This window comes from Armigeres subalbatus, chromosome 1 (genome assembly GCF_024139115.2).
Source record: "Armigeres subalbatus isolate Guangzhou_Male chromosome 1, GZ_Asu_2, whole genome shotgun sequence".
NCBI lineage: Eukaryota > Metazoa > Arthropoda > Insecta > Diptera > Culicidae > Armigeres > Armigeres subalbatus.
In genome coordinates, this window is record NC_085139.1 from 194,870,175 (window position 1) to 194,888,446 (window position 18,272).

Consider the following 18,272-nt stretch of genomic DNA (forward strand, 5'->3'; position numbering starts at 1 on the left):
AATTCCTCTTCTGAGGTGTATCTCCCGGAGGAGTTCCCGAAGGAACTGCCGGAGGAGCTCCCGTAAGAACTCTCGAAAAAAATTCAGGAGGAACTTCTAGAAGAATTCCTAGAGGACCTCCCGGAGGAACTCCTACAGAAACTATCGGAAGAACTTCAGGAGGAATTTCCATTTAAATTTCTGAAGAAAGCCTAAATGATTTCCTGAAAAAAGCCTGAATGAGTTCCTGGCAGAGCTACTAGTGGAATTCCCGAAGGAACTCTCGGAGGAATTCTCGTAGGAACTTCCGTAGGAATTTCTGAAGAAACTCCCGGGAGAATTTTCAAAGGAACCCCCGGAGGAAATGCCAGTGAAACAATCAGAAGAATCCTCGAAAAAAAACGTGGAAAATTCTTCTTATAGACAAATCTCGTCTAGCTGAAACCTTTGTAGGGGTATATAGCTGGACCATCGTCATCGTCAGAAGACATCCCGGAGAATTCCCTGAGGAGCTCTCAGAGAAATTCTCGGAGGAGCTTCTGGGTGAATTTCTATATAAATTCCTGAAGAAAACTAAATGAATTCCAGAAAGAAAGCCTGAATGAAGTCCCAGAGGAAATTCTAGAGAATTTCTCGGAAGGAACCCCCGTAAGAACTGCCGATAGAACTACTGGAATAATTCTCGGAGGAAATCCTGGAGGAACTCTTGGAGGGACTGCCGATGGAACTCCTGGAAGAATTCCCGGAGGAGTTTTTGGAGAAACTCCTGGAGGATCTCCCAGTGGAAATCTTGATGTTTTCGCCGGAATTCTTTCAGGACTACTTTGGGAATTAATCTAGGAATTCCTCCGAAAATTTCATTTTCGGTATAATTTCTGTATAAATGCTCGGTGGAATTCCAGGAGAAATTCTTTGAAATTTTCACAAGAAATTATTTGAAACTTTCCGGGAAAATTTTATGGAGTTTACACAAGAAATTGGAAGATTTTTTGCGAAATTCTCAGGAATTCTCTCAATTTTTCAGAAACTTTTATGAGAAACAGCACGAAGAATTATCAGAAGAATTCCCTGCAGAACTTATAAAGCAGCTCGTGGAAGATTTTTTGGAGTAAATAATGGTGAAATTTTTGGATTAATTCCCGGCGAAATTAATGGTGAAATTCCTGAAGACATTGCCGAAGAAGTTGCTGGAGGCATTCTTAAAGAATTCCTGATAGAACTTCGGATAGAATGACTGGAGCAATTGTCGAAGGAATTCCTGGAGGAAGCTTGCATATTGTTTTTTCTGCCTATTTGATAATAAATATTATTTCAGAGCGGATTTGCGATTTGCGTGAAGTTGCGTTCTAGTACAAAACGCTGACTTCAACGCCCAGCGCAACGTGCTATTGTTATCCAGCCTTTACTGTTGGTTGTAGATTTCGTTTCAAAGTTTTTGGAACTTAGAAAGAAATAGTGCCAAGCACTAATATTCATGCGTTTTCATAAAACCACTATAAAACTACGAATTAGAAGACCCAAAAAGTTGCCCCCCCCCCCTGCTCGAAATCCTGGCTACGCCCATGATGATATTGATTGTATATATCACAAAGAACCATATACACGCCTGAGCCTACCAAATAAACGAACTTGGGAAAAAATTACATGGTCCTCCGGAAATTTAGAGGATTGGTGTCCGGCCCTGCAAGCCAGTTTACACAAAAAAAAACAAGCAACGAATAATCATCGAGAAAAAACGAACTGGAACACAGCGGCGAAAAGGGAGTAGCGATTGGAAACTAGGTTCGTGCAACTGCATATCCTCAATTTCATCGGAAGTACATGCATATTCGCCGATGTGCTCAAGGACCATGGTGGCACTGCAGGAGGTTTGTTGGAAGGGATCAATGGTGTGAACGTTTAGAGGTAATCATACCATCTACCAGAGCAGAAGGGCGAGATGATCCACGTCCTGAAGCGGGATGCTACGCGGAAGAGTTCTGCGTATAAAAAGTTGGCAGAAGAGGTGCTGGGTGATGCGGTTCAGGTGAGAGGCCTATGGCCAGTGGAGGTATTCCAATGCCGAGGCCGAAGCCGCTGAACTGGTAGCTGCACTGAGAGAGGCGTTGAAATCCAGGATACCGCGATTCGGTTGCGGAAAGATTAAGCTGGAACGCAGTAGGTTGGTCGGTATGCTCGGTAAGCGCAAACCAATAACCTCAGGCCTGCTTCAAGTGCTTTGATTACGGACATGAGTCATATGACTGTCAAGTTCCTGATCGAAGTCGGCTTTGCCGGAGGTGTGGAGCTGAAGGTCACAAGGCTCACACCGGTCAAGCCGCACCGAGGTGTTTGATCTGTGGTCCTGGTACAGATAACAAACACCCATCCGGTGGGCAGGCTTGTCCGGGCTCCAGACGGGCTCGGTCATGCAAGTAGATAAGTTAAATCTCAACCACTGCGAGGTACGAGAATAAGACTGATGTTGCCTTGCTGTCCGACCCGTACCCGCATCCCTGCTAAACATACCAGTGGGTTTGCGGATAAGTCCGGAATAGTGACCATCTGGACTTGCGGGAGGTATCCCATCCAGCCCAAGTAACACCGAAAACATCATTATTAGCGAAGATCTAAGAATCCTGTTATATTCGAAGAAATATGTTATATTCGAAGAAAGCTATGGAAATGTTTTTGCTAAACATGCAGCAGTTTGATCATTGAAGATGTTTACATTCTCTCAACATAAAGGATGCCTAAAGGATGATATTACAAAATTAGTCATAATATGGCTTATTTTTGACATTTTAGTTAGAAAATACATCTTAATGATGGTAGGATAGCTAAAACATGCATTCTGAACGTAAATTCGACATCTTTTAGGATCAAAGCAACGAATGTTTTTGATCGACTTTGTTGTTTATCGAGAACTTGCCATATTGTTATTTTGCAGATTCGAGAATTTTTTTACAGATAAATCGTAAATTATATGATTTTGGCTTAGTTCTTTTTTCCTCAATCAATGGCGCATGTATTTGGGAGAAGTAAAACGAAAAGTTCGCCGATGAATCGCGAGCCGCATATTATGCAAGACATCGAAACAAATTTTTAGTTTGTATTTGTTCTGTGTCTTTCAATTTTACTATCTCCGTTCACTAACTCCAGAGGTCATATTCTACTAGAGTCACTAGCAGTTGTGAACGTAGTCCTGCTGAACGAGGGCCAAGCGCAGGGCTGTTACAGCAGTCGCGGATTTGCTCTTCTAGTCGTAAAAATCGCGATTCCTTGAAATGTTGTCGCGAAAATCGCGGATTTGTATTTACACTAATGTGACCAGCAAGCGTCCTGCGAAACGCGGGACGCCTATCTGGATTGCGTCACTGGATTGAAAATGAATCCTCCAAAAAAGCATTTCGCATATATTTTGGCCCAAAAAAAATTGGAAAAATATTTGTAACGCTGTATGAATTGTAATAAATTTGTAAAACGAAGTTGAAAAATGCAGCGTCCCGCGAAACGCGGGACGTCTGGTCACATTAATTTACACTCTCTTGAAAATTGTTTGATATTCTCACAATATTTGTAGTCTGTTGACCTGACAGCTGACAATATTTATTTATTTATTTATTAACAATTACCATATAGCAACATAAATAATCACATATTGATTTTCAATGCTTATGCTACTATGCAACATCTAATACCAATAACTACATACTGAATAAGATATTTAGATTCCGCTTAAATAAAGAAAAACTTCTTTCGCACCTATGATTTCTAGGTAAATCGTTCCAAATTCTTATAGCTCGTAGGCGGAAGGAGTCTCTTAAACTGTTTGTGAAACATCTAGGAACGATAAGTAACGAACCTCGCGAAGAACGAGTATATCTAAAAAAATCTCGAAGATAAATTGGAGAGTTGTTAATAATTTTGAATGTTTGGATACAGGTTCTGAACTTTAAATTATTTGTAAAATCAGTTCCAAGAATAACCTTTCTAAAATTAGATAAATTATCAAACTTTTTCAGATTAAAAGCATATCGTGTAACAGCGTTGAATACTTGGTCAAGTTTTTTCGTGTTTTTCCTAATAACAAGGCCGAACAAAATATCACCATAATCAAACAGTGGAACTAAAAGAGACCTGACCAGTTGAATCCGGATATGTTGGGGAGTACACCGTCTCAATAATACAAGCGAGTGTAAGGCATTATAAATTTTACTGCACACGGCATTAACCTGAGGTGACCAGTTCAAGTTAGTATCCATCATTAAACCGAGATTTTTGACGACATTAGAATATTCAATTATATCGTTTCCCACTCTAACTGATGGTACATTCGACAAAACGGCACGTTTTGTGTGAAAAATAATCGTTAACCGTTAAGAATCAGGCCGTTTTGCTCGCACCATAGCAATATACTCTGAATGTCAGAGTTCATTCGATTTACCATTTCTGATATTGTGCCAGGGACCCCAGATATGTATAATTGACAGTCGTCTGCATACAGGTGGAATCGACAATGTGACAGATTCAATGGAAGATCATTAATGTACATTGAGAAAAGTAGCGGTCCGAGAATTGAACCTTGAGGCACCCTGCTTAGAACAGGAATTAATTCAGATTGTTGGTTGTTGAAGTCAACGTATTGCAATCGGTTGGACAAATATGACTGAATTAATTTTATGGAGAATTGATCTAAATAGAAGTTATATTTTAACTTGTTACACAATTGTCTATGATCAATAGAATCGAATGCTTTACTAAAATCAAGAAGAACCAGTAAAGTGACCATCTTCTTGTCTAACGCTTCTCTAATGTCGTTTTCTATTTTAATAAGCGCGGTTACGGTGCTGCATGATTTCCTATATCCAGACTGGAATGGACATAACAGATCATTGTGTGTCAAGTAGTCATTCAGTTGCTGAGAGAGTAGTGATTCGAATATTTTGAGAGGGCACAAAGAATACTGATCGGACGATAGTCTCTTTCAGTAACTGGGTGGTCAATCTTACCTATTGGAATTACTTTTGCGATTTTCCAATCAAGTGGGAAATCTGAGGAAGTGATACAACAATTAAAGATATCCCGAATGTATGAGAGAGTAACACTTAAAGACATTTTTAAAACTTGTAGTGGAATTGAATCATTGCCAACAGCATCACAAGAAGATTTAACAAACTCACTAAGTATTTCGTCATTTGTAACACACCTAAATGAGAAATTCGGGTGTGTTGCAACGTCGTCATTTTGATTGAATGAAAGTGGAGTGTAATGAGCAACAAAGAATGAGTTCAGAGTATCAGCACTTACATCCCCTCCACCCATACAAGTGTTTGTTTGTTTTAAGCCTAATCGTTTAATGTTCTTCCAAAGTTGCTTAGCAGGAAGGTCAGCTCTTAACTGTGAGGTAAAATATTGACGTTTTGTACGATTGACCTCTTGGTTTGTTAAATTACGAAGACAAGTGAAATTTTTCCATTTACGCTGATTCCCTCTATCGCGTTTCCAACATTCATAAGCCTCGGACCGATTTTTAATCAATCGATGAATGTGAGTATTGATCCAAGGAGTACTTGGATCTTTAATCGTTTTTTTCTTGAGCGGAGCATGCTTATCAAGAATGGTGAAGAGTACATCATTGAAACATTTTAGTTTTCCATTAATCCCCACACAATTGAACACACCATCAAAATTTACGCTACGTAAATCAGACAGAAAAGTCGATTGATTAATTTTGTGATATTCACGTGTCCAGTATACATTGGCACCAGGTTTAGGAAGCTTGAATTTGTAATCAATGCAAATAAAATCATGATCGCTAATTCCTCCCACTGATGACTGATAAACGTTCTTCATGTTCTCTGTGCAATTACTTGTGAATAAATCAATGGTGGATGCAGAACCGGGCCTATGACAAGTTGGATGAGTTGGAATCAGTTTAAAGGATAATGCGCTTAAATGATCAATTAGTTTTAATGTCTTGTTAGAGTTCTCCATCATCAAATTGATGTTGAAATCGCCTGTAACCAATATGATCATATTGTAATTCTGGATTTCCGGGACGCCGAATTGTGTTTAGAAGTTAGTCTTTGTTTTCAATATTTTTGACATTGGTTTAAATGAATTTTGTTGCTAAAATCGCGCATTATTATTACAGTTTGGGGAACGGCACTTTTCCTTTTTGTCCGGATCAAACGCATGAAATTCCCACCTGGGAACGCCGGAACTAAGCTAAAGCATGAGACTTGTCTGTTTTTTCAACTTTGTCCACTCGGTTGAGCGATAGAGACGCTCTTCATTTTTCTGACCTTCTACTGCAGCCAGGTCTGCTTCATAGTGATTCTCAGTACTTCAGGCTGCTTATTCCAATTATTTGCTAATCTAGTCCTTTGTACTGTCATATCTCAATTACCATCATTGCTTGGCCAAGTAGAGCTCAAGATCAATTCGACAACTGATTTTGTTGTTGTGCCTAATTTTGATAACTTCTGTCGATGAGAGTAAATTGAAAACTAATTTTGATATTGGTTTTCGTTAACAAATCTCGCTTAACTTTTCAAAAGGTCCTAAGTAACATTTTTTTCATGAATTAATTTGAATAGCGCAATCAACAGAACAACATGAAAGCTATTGATTGCAGTACTCAAATTAAATCATGAAAAAAATGTTACTTAGGACCTTTTGAAAAGTTAAGCGAGAAATCTACGGCAAAATGGAATTAAAAGATTTAATCAATCACGAAAATTATAATGTTGATATCAAAATATGTTTTCAATTGGATCTGGTCATGATATCAGACTTTGCTGGCGTGGTTAGATATTTTTTCGGTTAAAAACGAGTCTATCATTTCGCGATCCAAAAAAATCCTCGTTGCTTCGTTTGCTTGTGCCTAGTGCTGTAAAAGGTCATCTGCATGTCATTTGACTAATCTGTCTAAAACTTTTATTTAGAAGCCTAAGTAACTTTATAATTTTGAATGAACTACCGCTTTAGTCATTAGTGGTCCTATATTTTTAACCGAAGGTACATTGCTCTAAATATAACTTGAGAGTGGGCTTTTTTTCAAAATGTCTCTTGTCATTTGTCAATGACATTTTGCATCCCTCATCTTAGCAATGTCCTGTCAATGTCAATGTCCACTATAGCGCTATAGGTTCGTTACCTCATGATTTGATATCGTGCTTCTGAAAAAAGATTTGGAGAAATGGGTGCCAACAACATATTCCCCTCTGCTTTATTATGAACTATGCAGTGATGATAGCTCCATTCATCACCTCGTGGACAGCACACCGTATGTTGACCACTTTTTTAAACATTTAAATACAGTACATTCAAAGTTAATTGCCTATATGCCGGATATTAAGCCACCCGGAGTGGAAATTAATTACTGAAACTTGATTATGCATATGTACAACATGTGATAGATTTAGTTCGGAAAAGGTATTGGAGGGTAACCGCCCCTTCGGTGGGGTTTGATCCCACCGTAGCTTAGTAGGGAAAGCACCTGTCATGCGAACTGGGGTCGTGGGATCAAACCCCACCGAAGGGGCGGTTATCTTCCAATACCTTTTCCGAACTAAATCTATCCCATGTTGTACATATGCATAATCCAGTTTCAGACATAGTAATTAAATTATTGCAGTTATTGCTCTTCAAGATTATCATTTACCAATTTGTGATTTACGTGTGACCCAACGCCATTTGAACAACTTCGAACCTCGTATCGATGTCAGTTCGAGTGTGTAGAATCCAATAGTTCTGAGTCGCCAATTGCAAGCCTCGAAACCCTTCAATTGACTGAAATACTTAGCCATAAGTATTTTGGCTCAATTTGAGAGTCAGTTCTGCTTGAAAGTATAGCCTATGCACAAGTTTTATTATTTGACAAAATAATGTATCTTTATATAAAGCATCATATACTTTATTTTCAGTGAAATTTGAATTTGTGAGCTTTGACATCCAAACACTATTTAACAAGCGATTAAGCCTGAAGGCTTTTATGCCAAATGACATCATGTCAAATGACACAGACTCAATTTCGGCTTTAAACTGGTTGGCCTCTGATACTTTATCAAATAGAATGTAGATACCGATGAGCAATGCAAGGATACATTTATTTATAAACCATGAAATTATATCTGCTTTACCATTCGACACATTATACGGCACACATTTTTTTTCTGTTGATCAAAGTTACGATAGATTAAAAGCAATATTATTGTAATTTTGCATTAAAATGTGTTTCTACGTGAGAAGGTCATTATTTTTGTTTTGGTTATGCAGTCGCTGATTTCATTTCGTTAGTCACGGATTTCGCGGATTGGAATTTGGTCAGTTTGTAACAGCTCTGCACGCGTCAACGTTCAGAGGACCGAATGGCGAGTCATACATCGATGTGGCCTCCTGCAGCGCGGGATTGACAGTGGAGTCTGAATGGAGGGTTCAAGAAGGGTATACTGCTAGTGACCATCAGGAAATACGTTTTATGGTCAGCAATACCCCCAACAGAATCACAAGGCGAGTCAGTAAAGCTGAACTAGGATGGCGTACCTCGCAGTTCGACCCAGAACTGCTGGAAGAATCACTACGGTGGGAAAATCTGACTCTAAGCCTTAGTGGTGATGAGCTATCCGATGTACTAACACGAGCATGTGACGTGACAATTCCCAGGAGGACTATGCCAACCGGGAACCGTAAACCGGCGCACTGGTGGACGAGCACGATAGCTGATCTTCGCATAACCTGTCTTAGAGCTAAAAGAAGGTTGCGACGTCATAGAACCGAAGCGAAGGTTAGAAAGACGCCGGGTAGAGGTGTGCGCCGCCGCGCCACGCCGCCGCCGCCGACAGTTTTTGGCACGCCGCCGCCGCCGACATTTTTGCATCGGCGCGCCGCCGTTTAAAATTTGTCACGCCGCTGATCTATAATTTTCCACGCCGATTCAAATTTTCAATGGAAACTCTAAGCGTGAAAATTGCGAAGGAGTTCCCGTTGAAATCAAAAAAAAAATTGATATTTAATTTTTGAACAGAAAAGAGTTGTTCGGCAGAAAGTCACAAGGCTGAAAGTTGTTAGGCTAAATTGTTTAACCGAAAAGACTATTTGGTAGAAGCCTACCCGAGCGAAGCTTAAGAGCTAATCAATAACTTGTTTAATGTTGTGAAATCATCGATTAATTTGATAAATTTTTGGTTGTGTTAACGGTTAAAATAACAAAACGTATAACAGAATTATCTTACTGTGCCATCAAATCAAAAACTATTTCTGCTGGCGATGAGAGCAAATCGAAAACTAAATTTGATATTAGTTTCCGATAGCAAAATAAGTACACAGTTTGATGCCATATCATTTTATGTTTTCTATATGCACTCATTATGTTTTCAGACTTTGCTAAGATATCTAGCCTAAAGATATTTGGCCGAGAATGTCATTTGGACGAACAGTTCCTTTAGCTGAAAAAATCGTCAATATGTTCTTCGGCCGAAATAGTCGAAAGGGCAATTTGATCGACATTCGGTCGAAAGTGTCGTTCGGCTGAATTGGTCATTTTGGATATTTTCACGACAATAAAGGGAGAATCTTTCGAATTTCGCCTAAAAAAATGATGTACTTCTCTAAAAAATTCTTCAAGTTTTTCCAGAGTATTCATTTGAAAATTATTTTCAGATTTTCCACGGGAACTACTTTCAAGTTTCGAGAGCTTTTTGGGATTACTGAGTTTTTACGGGAAGTTGTTCTAAATTTCTAAAGGAAAATATTCGGAATACTCACGGAAAGTTCCTATTGATTCTCTGTCGAGTATTCTTTGAAATTCACACAGAAAATTTGGATGCTTTAACGTTGACTTCCTCAATCTAGATTAAACAAGATTATCTTTTATAAGAGTTAATTTTTTTTCGCAGAGAGAAATTTATCATTAAACGGCTAGTGTGGCATAGCCAACTTTAAAACATCGGAATAATGATCGGAATTTTTAAAGAATGTTTTTGGATTTGTTCAGAAAATTCTTTCTATTTTCGATAAGAAGTTCTTGGTAAGTTCCATTGGCCGAAAGTGACAGACGGCCAGCTAGTAATTTGGCCGAAAAACCCGTTTGCCCTAACAGGTTGTCTGGCCGAAACGATCGTTGGCCAAAAATGACATTTAGCAGAAATAGTTTTTCGACAGAATGGGCCATTTGGCCAAAAATGTCATTTGGTCCAACGGGGTCATACGGTCAAATTTCAATGACTGAACCTCGTACTGAACGGGTAATATTGTCAGAAATGGCCACTTGATTGGCGAAATGGTCTTTTTGTCAGTTGACCATTGAACAAAATTCCGTGGCCTGTCTATTTTTAAGCCGATACTGGATGTCCAAAAGACATCTATCCAGGTAGCAAAACGTTTCATGGAAACTGTTATCAGATCAAAACTAGTTTGACCGAAAGAGTAGTTTGGCCGAAAGCGTCATTTGACTGAAATTTTCGGGTGAAAAGTCGTTTAACCATCATACATCATTTGAACGAAAATGATGTTCGGTAAAAAATGTAGTATTTGGCAGAAAGAGTCATTTAGCCCAAAAATGTCCTTTCTGCAACCTTCTTTAAAAAGTGTTGTTCGGCTCAATTGATCATTTTGCCAAAAAATAAGTCATTTGGCAGAAAATGCCGTTCGGCCAGAAGGGTTGATTTGCAGAAAACACATTTCCGGGCCAAATTACCATTCCCACCAAACGGCATTTTCGGTCAAATGATCTATTCGGTTAAACGATTTTTTTCGGCTAAATTACCAGTTCGGCTGAATGTCAATTTCGGCAGTATGTCGTTTTCGGTCGAACTACATTTTTGGTAAAACCATTTTTGACCTGATAACAGTTTCGGATAAACGTTCAATTCGGCTCAACGGGATTTTATTAGATGTCTGATGGCTTTTGGTTTCAATGCCAGTATCGACTTAAAAGTAGAGCGGTTACGAAATTTCGTTCAACGGTCGTTTGACAAAAGGCCTTTTGAACGTAAATGTCATTAGGCCAAACGAATGGATATTTTGGACTAAATTACCCATTCAGTTATTGACATTTGGCCGTATGAACTGTTGACCTAAACGATATTTTCGGATAAATGACGCATTCTATCAAACGATCACATCGGCCAAACGGCATTTTTGGGCATTTTGATGACCTATTCGGTCGAACGACCTGTTAGGGAAAACGACTTTTTCAGCAAAATTACCAGTTCGGACATACGCCGTTCGGCCAATGGAATTTCCCAAGAATTTCTTATGGACAATACACTAGTCGTTCGATAACAGACGTCGTCAAAATAAAAGTGCATCTGATTGTTCACCGCTATCTTGACCGCTATGCAGTTATCATCGACTTTGACATCGATTTGAAGCTCAGCTGTCCGATAACTGCAAAACTGATGTAACTTTCCAAATGCAGTTAAGGTGATTATACAATCAAGCCAAGTGGTGAATTTCAAATTCACCACACGGTTTCTACTCCTGTTATGAAAAGTTCAAATCTAGCGTAATAATTCTCGTACAATGTTGAAATTAAAGTCGATTGTTTAGCATAAGTAAGCAAACGATCTACGGATGTTTCATCTCCATAGGCGTTGTGGTTCTCTCAATTCGTGCTCTTGAAAAATCACTAGAAAAAGCACGTGGTTTCCAAGATGGCCGATTTGTGGCTTTGTTGTATAACCTCCTTAAAAGCATTGCACACGGTTAGAAAAAAGTACCTAATTTTAGGTACTTTTTTTCTCTTGCATCTCCCTCCCTCTTCCCTTTGTTGTCATAAAATGAAGAGCAAAACCACTCAACAAGGGCATTTAAGTGTGGGAACCCAACGTTGAGTAATCTCATGTTTACAAAAGTTGAGTGAAATTCACCTAGCTTTTGGTTAGTTTCTATTTAAAATTAAATATATTTTATTTAATATTAAGTGAATTTTACTTAATTTGGAGAAAAAAATACTTAATTTTGGGTTCCCACACTGAACCCCCGATTTGAATTAAAAGTACCTAATATTAGGTACTTTTTTCTAACCGTGCAGTTAAATAACTTTCAGTTATCGAATTTCGAATAATTTTTCGTTGAAACATTTTGAACAATCCTTCGTGGAAATTCTAAAGAAGTTTTCGTTAAACTTAAACTTTCCGTTAAAGAATTTCTGCTAAATAGTCCAGAGATTTTTTTCTCGAAAACTCCTTAGAGTTTCCCGCGGAAATTCTGTTTTATCGTTGGCATGCCAAACTAGCCGTCTTTATTATTCTAGACTGAGAAAACCAACGGTAAAACACTCATCCTACCAGCCGCACTGAAATTGCTGATTCAAAATTGCTGAAATTCCAAACAATTTTATTTGGGAATTAAAAAGAGCTTCTCTTAATAGTTCTGAAGATTTCTCAAAACTTCAAACAATCCGAAAATATTTTTCAAATTTTGGAAAAAACTTATAGATTTTTCTGGAGAAGTTCATTAGATTTTTCATGTGAAATTAAAAAGATTATTCTTTTAATGTCATGAAAATATCCCGAAAAAATGCAAAACAAAAATCTTAGAAAAACGTAATGAAAAAATCGCCACGCCGATTCACGCCGCCGCCGCCGCCGGCTAAAATGGCTGTCGGCGTGACGCCGAAAACGCCGCCGCCGCCGACCAGAATTCTGACAAACGCCGCCGCCGACGAATATCGGACCGGCGCACACCTCTAACGCCGGGTGTTTCAAACAGCGAGCAGAGCTATGAACTACAAAATCAAGTAAAAGAGCCTGCTTTGAAAAGCTGTGTAGGATGGCCAATAATACTCCATGGGGAGATGCATACAGGATAGTGATGGCTAGGACCAACAGCACACTTCCTGAGAAATCTCCGAGATGTTAGCTAGGTTCGTTAAAGGTTTGTTCCCGAAGCATGACTCATCGGACTGACCCGCCACACCGTACGACTCACCGAACGTAATACCGCTAGTGACTAACGATTGCCTAAACCTGGGAAATCCCCGGGAAAGCCTTCGGCATACAGATCAATTTTCCTACTCGACACAACTGGTAAGTTGCTAGAGAGGGTGATCCTGAATAGATTGACGGACTATATGGAGTATGCTGGTGACTTATCAAGCAACCAGTATGGGTTCCGTAAAGGCCGTTCTACCATCGAAGCAATTCGGTCGATAACGGAAACGGGTAAGATAGCGCGTGGTTTAAATAGGAGAGGGGTCCGCGACGTTAGGCATAAGTACGTTAGGCATAAGGACGTTAGGCATAAGTACGTTAGGCATAATGGACGTTTGGCATAACGGACGATAGGCATAATATACGTTCTGGAGGAAGATGTGGAGTGTTTCAACGACAGGGACTCTGTGCAAGTGCGACGTGTCAATAGAGCAGCTTCGTTGCTCAAATGGCATGGGACACTGCAGTCAAAGGTCGGTGGAGCCACAGACTGACCGGAGGTATCGAATTGGATTAGTAGGGAGCATGGTCACTCAGGTCAACTTCCACCTATCACATGTGACATGGCTGTTTTAAAAAGTTTCTGTATAGGTTCGGGTTCGCAGATTCTGCGGAGTGCCCGGAATGTGTAGGTTAGGCATGTATACAACCTCGGACAACCTCGTTGAGCGGATGTGTGGGGAAGAGGTTATATGGAATCTATAGTCTATTGTTTAGTCTAACATTAACTGTCTGGCGTGGATTTTTCTGATACATAACTTCGAGAACACACAATTTCAAAAACATTGATACTAACAGATAACGCGAATTTTCTTTCGGACATGGCCTCAATGAGTTACGCTCAAATCGCAAATCGGTCCCGATTTCTCACTTCTCATTAGTCACTTTTCAATTTTTATTTTCTAATTTTTCACTTTACACGTCTCATTCTCACTACTCACTACATTACTTATTTCTCACTTCTCACTACTTATCTCTCACTTTTCACTTCTAATTTTTGACTTCTTACTTCTTATTCTCATTTCTCACTTAGTATACTAATTTCTCACTGCTCACTTCTCATTTTTCAATTCTCGTTTCTCATTACTCAGTTTTCTCTTCACGTTTCTCACATTTCTCACTTTTCACTACCCACTTCACTAGGTTCCATAGTAAATTTCCGTCAGAGATTACGCATTTCCCGTGCGGAATAAATTCAAATCGAATTGTTTCTCCGCGAGATTTGCATGTATAGAGATGGGATTTTTAACCTTACAATTTTCCCGCGATTGTGTTTCGGGAAATTTTTTTTTCGTGATGACTTCTGTCAAGAGAAATGCAAATCCCGCTCCCATTTAAATTACATGGGAGATCAAATCCCGGAGATAACCACTTTTCCTTCGATGGGACTCCAACCCATGACCCTACAGTACGCTAGACTGGTGCCTTAACCAACTAAGCTACGAAGGACCTCCGTCGGCCTTCGCAACCTAGCGGCTACTGAACGAGCTCGAGATTCCCAAATTGGGCTCACTTGGTCAGTACAGTTGCTGATGAAGAATATGTGTAGCCACCAGACATTCTAAAAACTCACGCTCCTCTAATGTGAAAGTGTACTATACACATGTGGAAGTGTTGGCTTGAGAAATGGATTGCGAGTGATTTGACTATGCGTCCAATTTGGGAATCTCGAGCTCGTTCAGTAGCCGCTAGGTTGCGAAGGCCGACGGAGGTCCTTCGTAGCTTAGTTGGCTGAAGCACTAGTCTAGAGTACTCTAGGGTCATGGGTTCGAGTCCCATCGAAGGGAAAGTGGTTACCTCCGATACATTTTCCAAATCAATATCTCTTACATAATGTAGGGGGAATGACGGCTTTGGCAGGTTTTGTTCTATTATTTTCAGGGTTTTTTTATGACTGATTATGCTCAAATTCCTTAAATATTCCTCAAATACCTTTTCCGAACTAAATCTATCACATGTTGTACATATGCATAATCAAGTTTCAGACATAGTAATTAATTTCCACTCCGGGTGGCTTAATACCCGGCATATAGGCAATTAACTTTGAATGTACTGATCTCGAGTGGCGATCTCTCTTCGCTTGTGTGGTCGTGTTGGGATCTGACGACCAAACTGGCACAACCTCACACAACCCTACTTCATTGAGCGCCGTTGCTGATGAAGCAAGTGTGTAGGAGCCGGACAATACTAAATACTCATCCTACTTGGTTGACATGATGTGTACAAAAATACATTTGAGAGAGTTAGTTCTGAAAATGTATTGCGAGAGATCGGCTGGTACCTGGTGCTGGGAATTTGGTTTCATCAGTACCCGCTAAGCTGCAGTGGACGACGGAGGTCCTTCGTAGCTTAGTAGGGAAAGCTTACCTGTCATGCGAACTGGGGTCGTGGGATCAAACCCCACCGAAGGGGCGGTTACCCTCCAATACCTTTTCCGAACTAAATCTATCACATGTTGTACATATGCATAATCAAGTTTCAGACATAGTAATTCTTTGCATAATAAAGAATATTTTGGCCAAATTTCATAAAATTTGGTCGAAAAAAACCCCCTGACAATAATAGAACAAAACTTGCCAAAGCCGTCTGTTCCTCTACATATTCACATATGAGTTTTCACAATATTGTAAATTAGACTATTACTGATTTAATCTCAACTAAATATCGATTCAACAATATTATACTAAACTAATTTCTTTTAAATACTTTAGCTTAATGGAGATCGCGGGAAGGTTTCCCGGCAAGCGCTCTACAACTCATTGATGTACCTTGTGAAGATTAGTCCGCAGGAAGCGGACGCCATCTTTGTAACGGCGGACAGTGCAAATTTGGGTGAAATATCGTTTGGTAAGTTCCTTCAGGAATGACTTATGAGTCACCTAAATTCATTCTAGCCAAAATGAGTATTTAACACTGATTTTAACACGTGCCGTTACTGAAATCGTTCCAGATCAATTTACCAGTGTGCTGGACAAATACCCAGCGATCCAGAAGAAACTCCAGAAAAATAATGATCCCAACAATATGAGGCTTACTTAATCATGCAAAAGACGCCCTCAATAGTTTGTAGTAGCTAGCACCATCCTCCGTTGCGTTGATAAGATCTTCGAATTAATTTTAATGTAGCTTCCATAAGTCAGCAACGTCGATAGGTGGCGTGAAGAATTAAGATCCTCGAAAGTCTACTTAAATCGATAATAGAGAACTATTTATTATTTATTGTGTTCATAATGCAATGAACTTATAATAGCCGCCATAAGAATGGAAACGTCATTACTATGGTATTAGGACCTGGACAAAGTCGTAAAATGGAAACCTAATGTACTTCTCTTAGTTATTAAAAGGATTTTATGTTACACGCTAAGTGGATAAATTACATGCTGTACCATGTTTGGGAAGAATGACTGATACTATACTCAAATGATCTTTTAATCAAAGATAGCCAACGCTAAAAGTATTGTACAGAGATATAAACCACATAATCAAAATGGATGCTCAGCTATCCTGATACTATATCAACAAAATGAAGCAGTGCGTGTGACTCATCGTTTACTCGAAATATCGATTGTGTGTAATGTGAACAGTCTTTCAATAGCTTCTGATATATGAGAGATCCATGTCCAGAAATAATTAAAAATAATAATACACGGCTTTGGCAAATATGTGTTATGTATTTATAACAATCTTGACTGGTTTTATCTGACGTGTATTTATGACCCAAACTGAAATGGTTAGAGACGTGATGTTGAACAGATGTAAAGTCTTGTGTAGAAATAAGCTTGTGCTAATTATTTGTGTCCGAAAATCCAATTTATATGTAATATGTAACCCCTTGGGTGTAATACCGTGGAGCTCCGATAATAATTATTAAATCATTCAAACAATACCTTTTTAAATTAAACTTCTGGTTACTCTATGAGCATCAAATGTTTCTTGCTGCTATGTTTGCTGTTTTATTTTGATTCTGCGTTCCGTTTTACGATGTTTCATTCATCTTTCCGCTAAACCACGTGGTAAATGACGTTTGAACTATTTTCAATTTGAATAAAATGTTCTGATCCGTCGTTGATCGGCCTTCACAAAAACCTGCCTGGGATTAGCCGATCTAGGACTCCTCAAGCAGGCTCAGTCTGTTAAGCAGAAAACGCGACAAAACTTTGTACACTTAGTTCTGGAGGGCGATCCATCTGTAATTGCAATACCATGGTACTCAAACATATTTTTAACACCTCTGACTTAAAAAACAAACAAATTGGATTCGATCGCGTCCGCAGTTCCCAGGTTGACGGCTTTCAAAATAGGGTTTTGCCTTTCTCGTACAACAAAGTTGTACCAGAAGGCTATAATTTCACTCCAAAAGCCAAATTTTGATAGAAGGCTCGGAGACCCATAGTGTTATATACCAATCGACTCAGCTCGAAAAACTGAGCACATGTCTGACTGTGTGTGTGTGTGTGTGTGTGTGTGTGTGTGTGTGTGTGTGTGTGTGTGTGTGTGTGTGTGTGTGTGTGTGTGTGTGTGTGTGTGTGTGTGTGTGTGTGTGTGTGTGTGTTTTTTTTTACAAGGGTTAAAGGCCATCAAAATCTGCGCGACAGACACCTCGAGCATCCACACTATGCTCGAAGGCGAACAGGGATGGGCTCCTCCGACCTGCTAAAATGTGCCTCCCGGATAAACCGGGTCCCTTATCCTCCTTGCCTCGATCCCTCGGGACCACGGGATGCTGCGACTACTTCGGGAAGGGCTATGCTCATGCACTTCTTCTAAAATTCCGGCCCCTAGCTTAGGCTAGTTCGCCGACTGGTTTGCTGAGATCCACTGCTACGTTGTCTCGATCCCTCGGCGGTCGTGCCGCAAACTTCCTCACTCGAATCCTCCTGACTTCCACCGGCGTCGAGGGTGGTCCACCAGTTCCGGTGAAGGAAACTTCCGCACTGATGGTGCCCCGACTACCGGCGGCTATCGCAGGGGACGCTTTCGCGCATTGCGCCGACTTCGTCTTCGGGTTGCAGAGGTGGTCCGACAGTTCCGGTGGTGGATAACGTCCGCACTGGCGGTGCCCTACATACCCGAAGCACTTCCTTCTTCTTTCTTCTTTCTTCAGCAGGTTGACTGATCGAGTGCCGAAGTCGGTCCGACGATTCCGGTTGGCAGAAAACTTCCGGTTCACCGGCGCCCCGACGACCCGAGGCCAACACTGCTCACTATGCTGGATTTTCCTCCGAGCCGACGCTTGTTTGCTGGTCCCTTCTCCATCTACGCTGCAGCTCTGACAATATTTGCCTCACGACTCTGCTTACCACATTCCACGTATCTTCATCGTGACACATTCGCTCTGCGATGTTGTCCACGCTTAGGGCAGGCATTCCTCTA

General features: G+C 40.1%; 1 protein-coding gene across 4 annotated transcripts in view; it reads left to right on the forward strand.

Moving 5' to 3' along the window:
- The window catches only part of LOC134205642 (lysophosphatidylcholine acyltransferase), an 83,939-nt gene extending 67,263 nt beyond the window's left edge, over positions 1-16,676 (forward strand). For all 4 annotated transcript variants that reach the window (XM_062681089.1, XM_062681086.1, XM_062681087.1 and 1 more), the window contains 2 exons: positions 15,611-15,746; positions 15,850-16,676. In XM_062681089.1, coding sequence (XP_062537073.1) covers positions 15,611-15,746; positions 15,850-15,938 — 225 coding nt within the window. In that variant the 3' untranslated portion in view covers positions 15,939-16,676. The remainder of the gene's footprint in view (positions 1-15,610; positions 15,747-15,849) is intronic.
- The last annotated feature ends 1,596 nt before the right edge of the window (positions 16,677-18,272 follow it).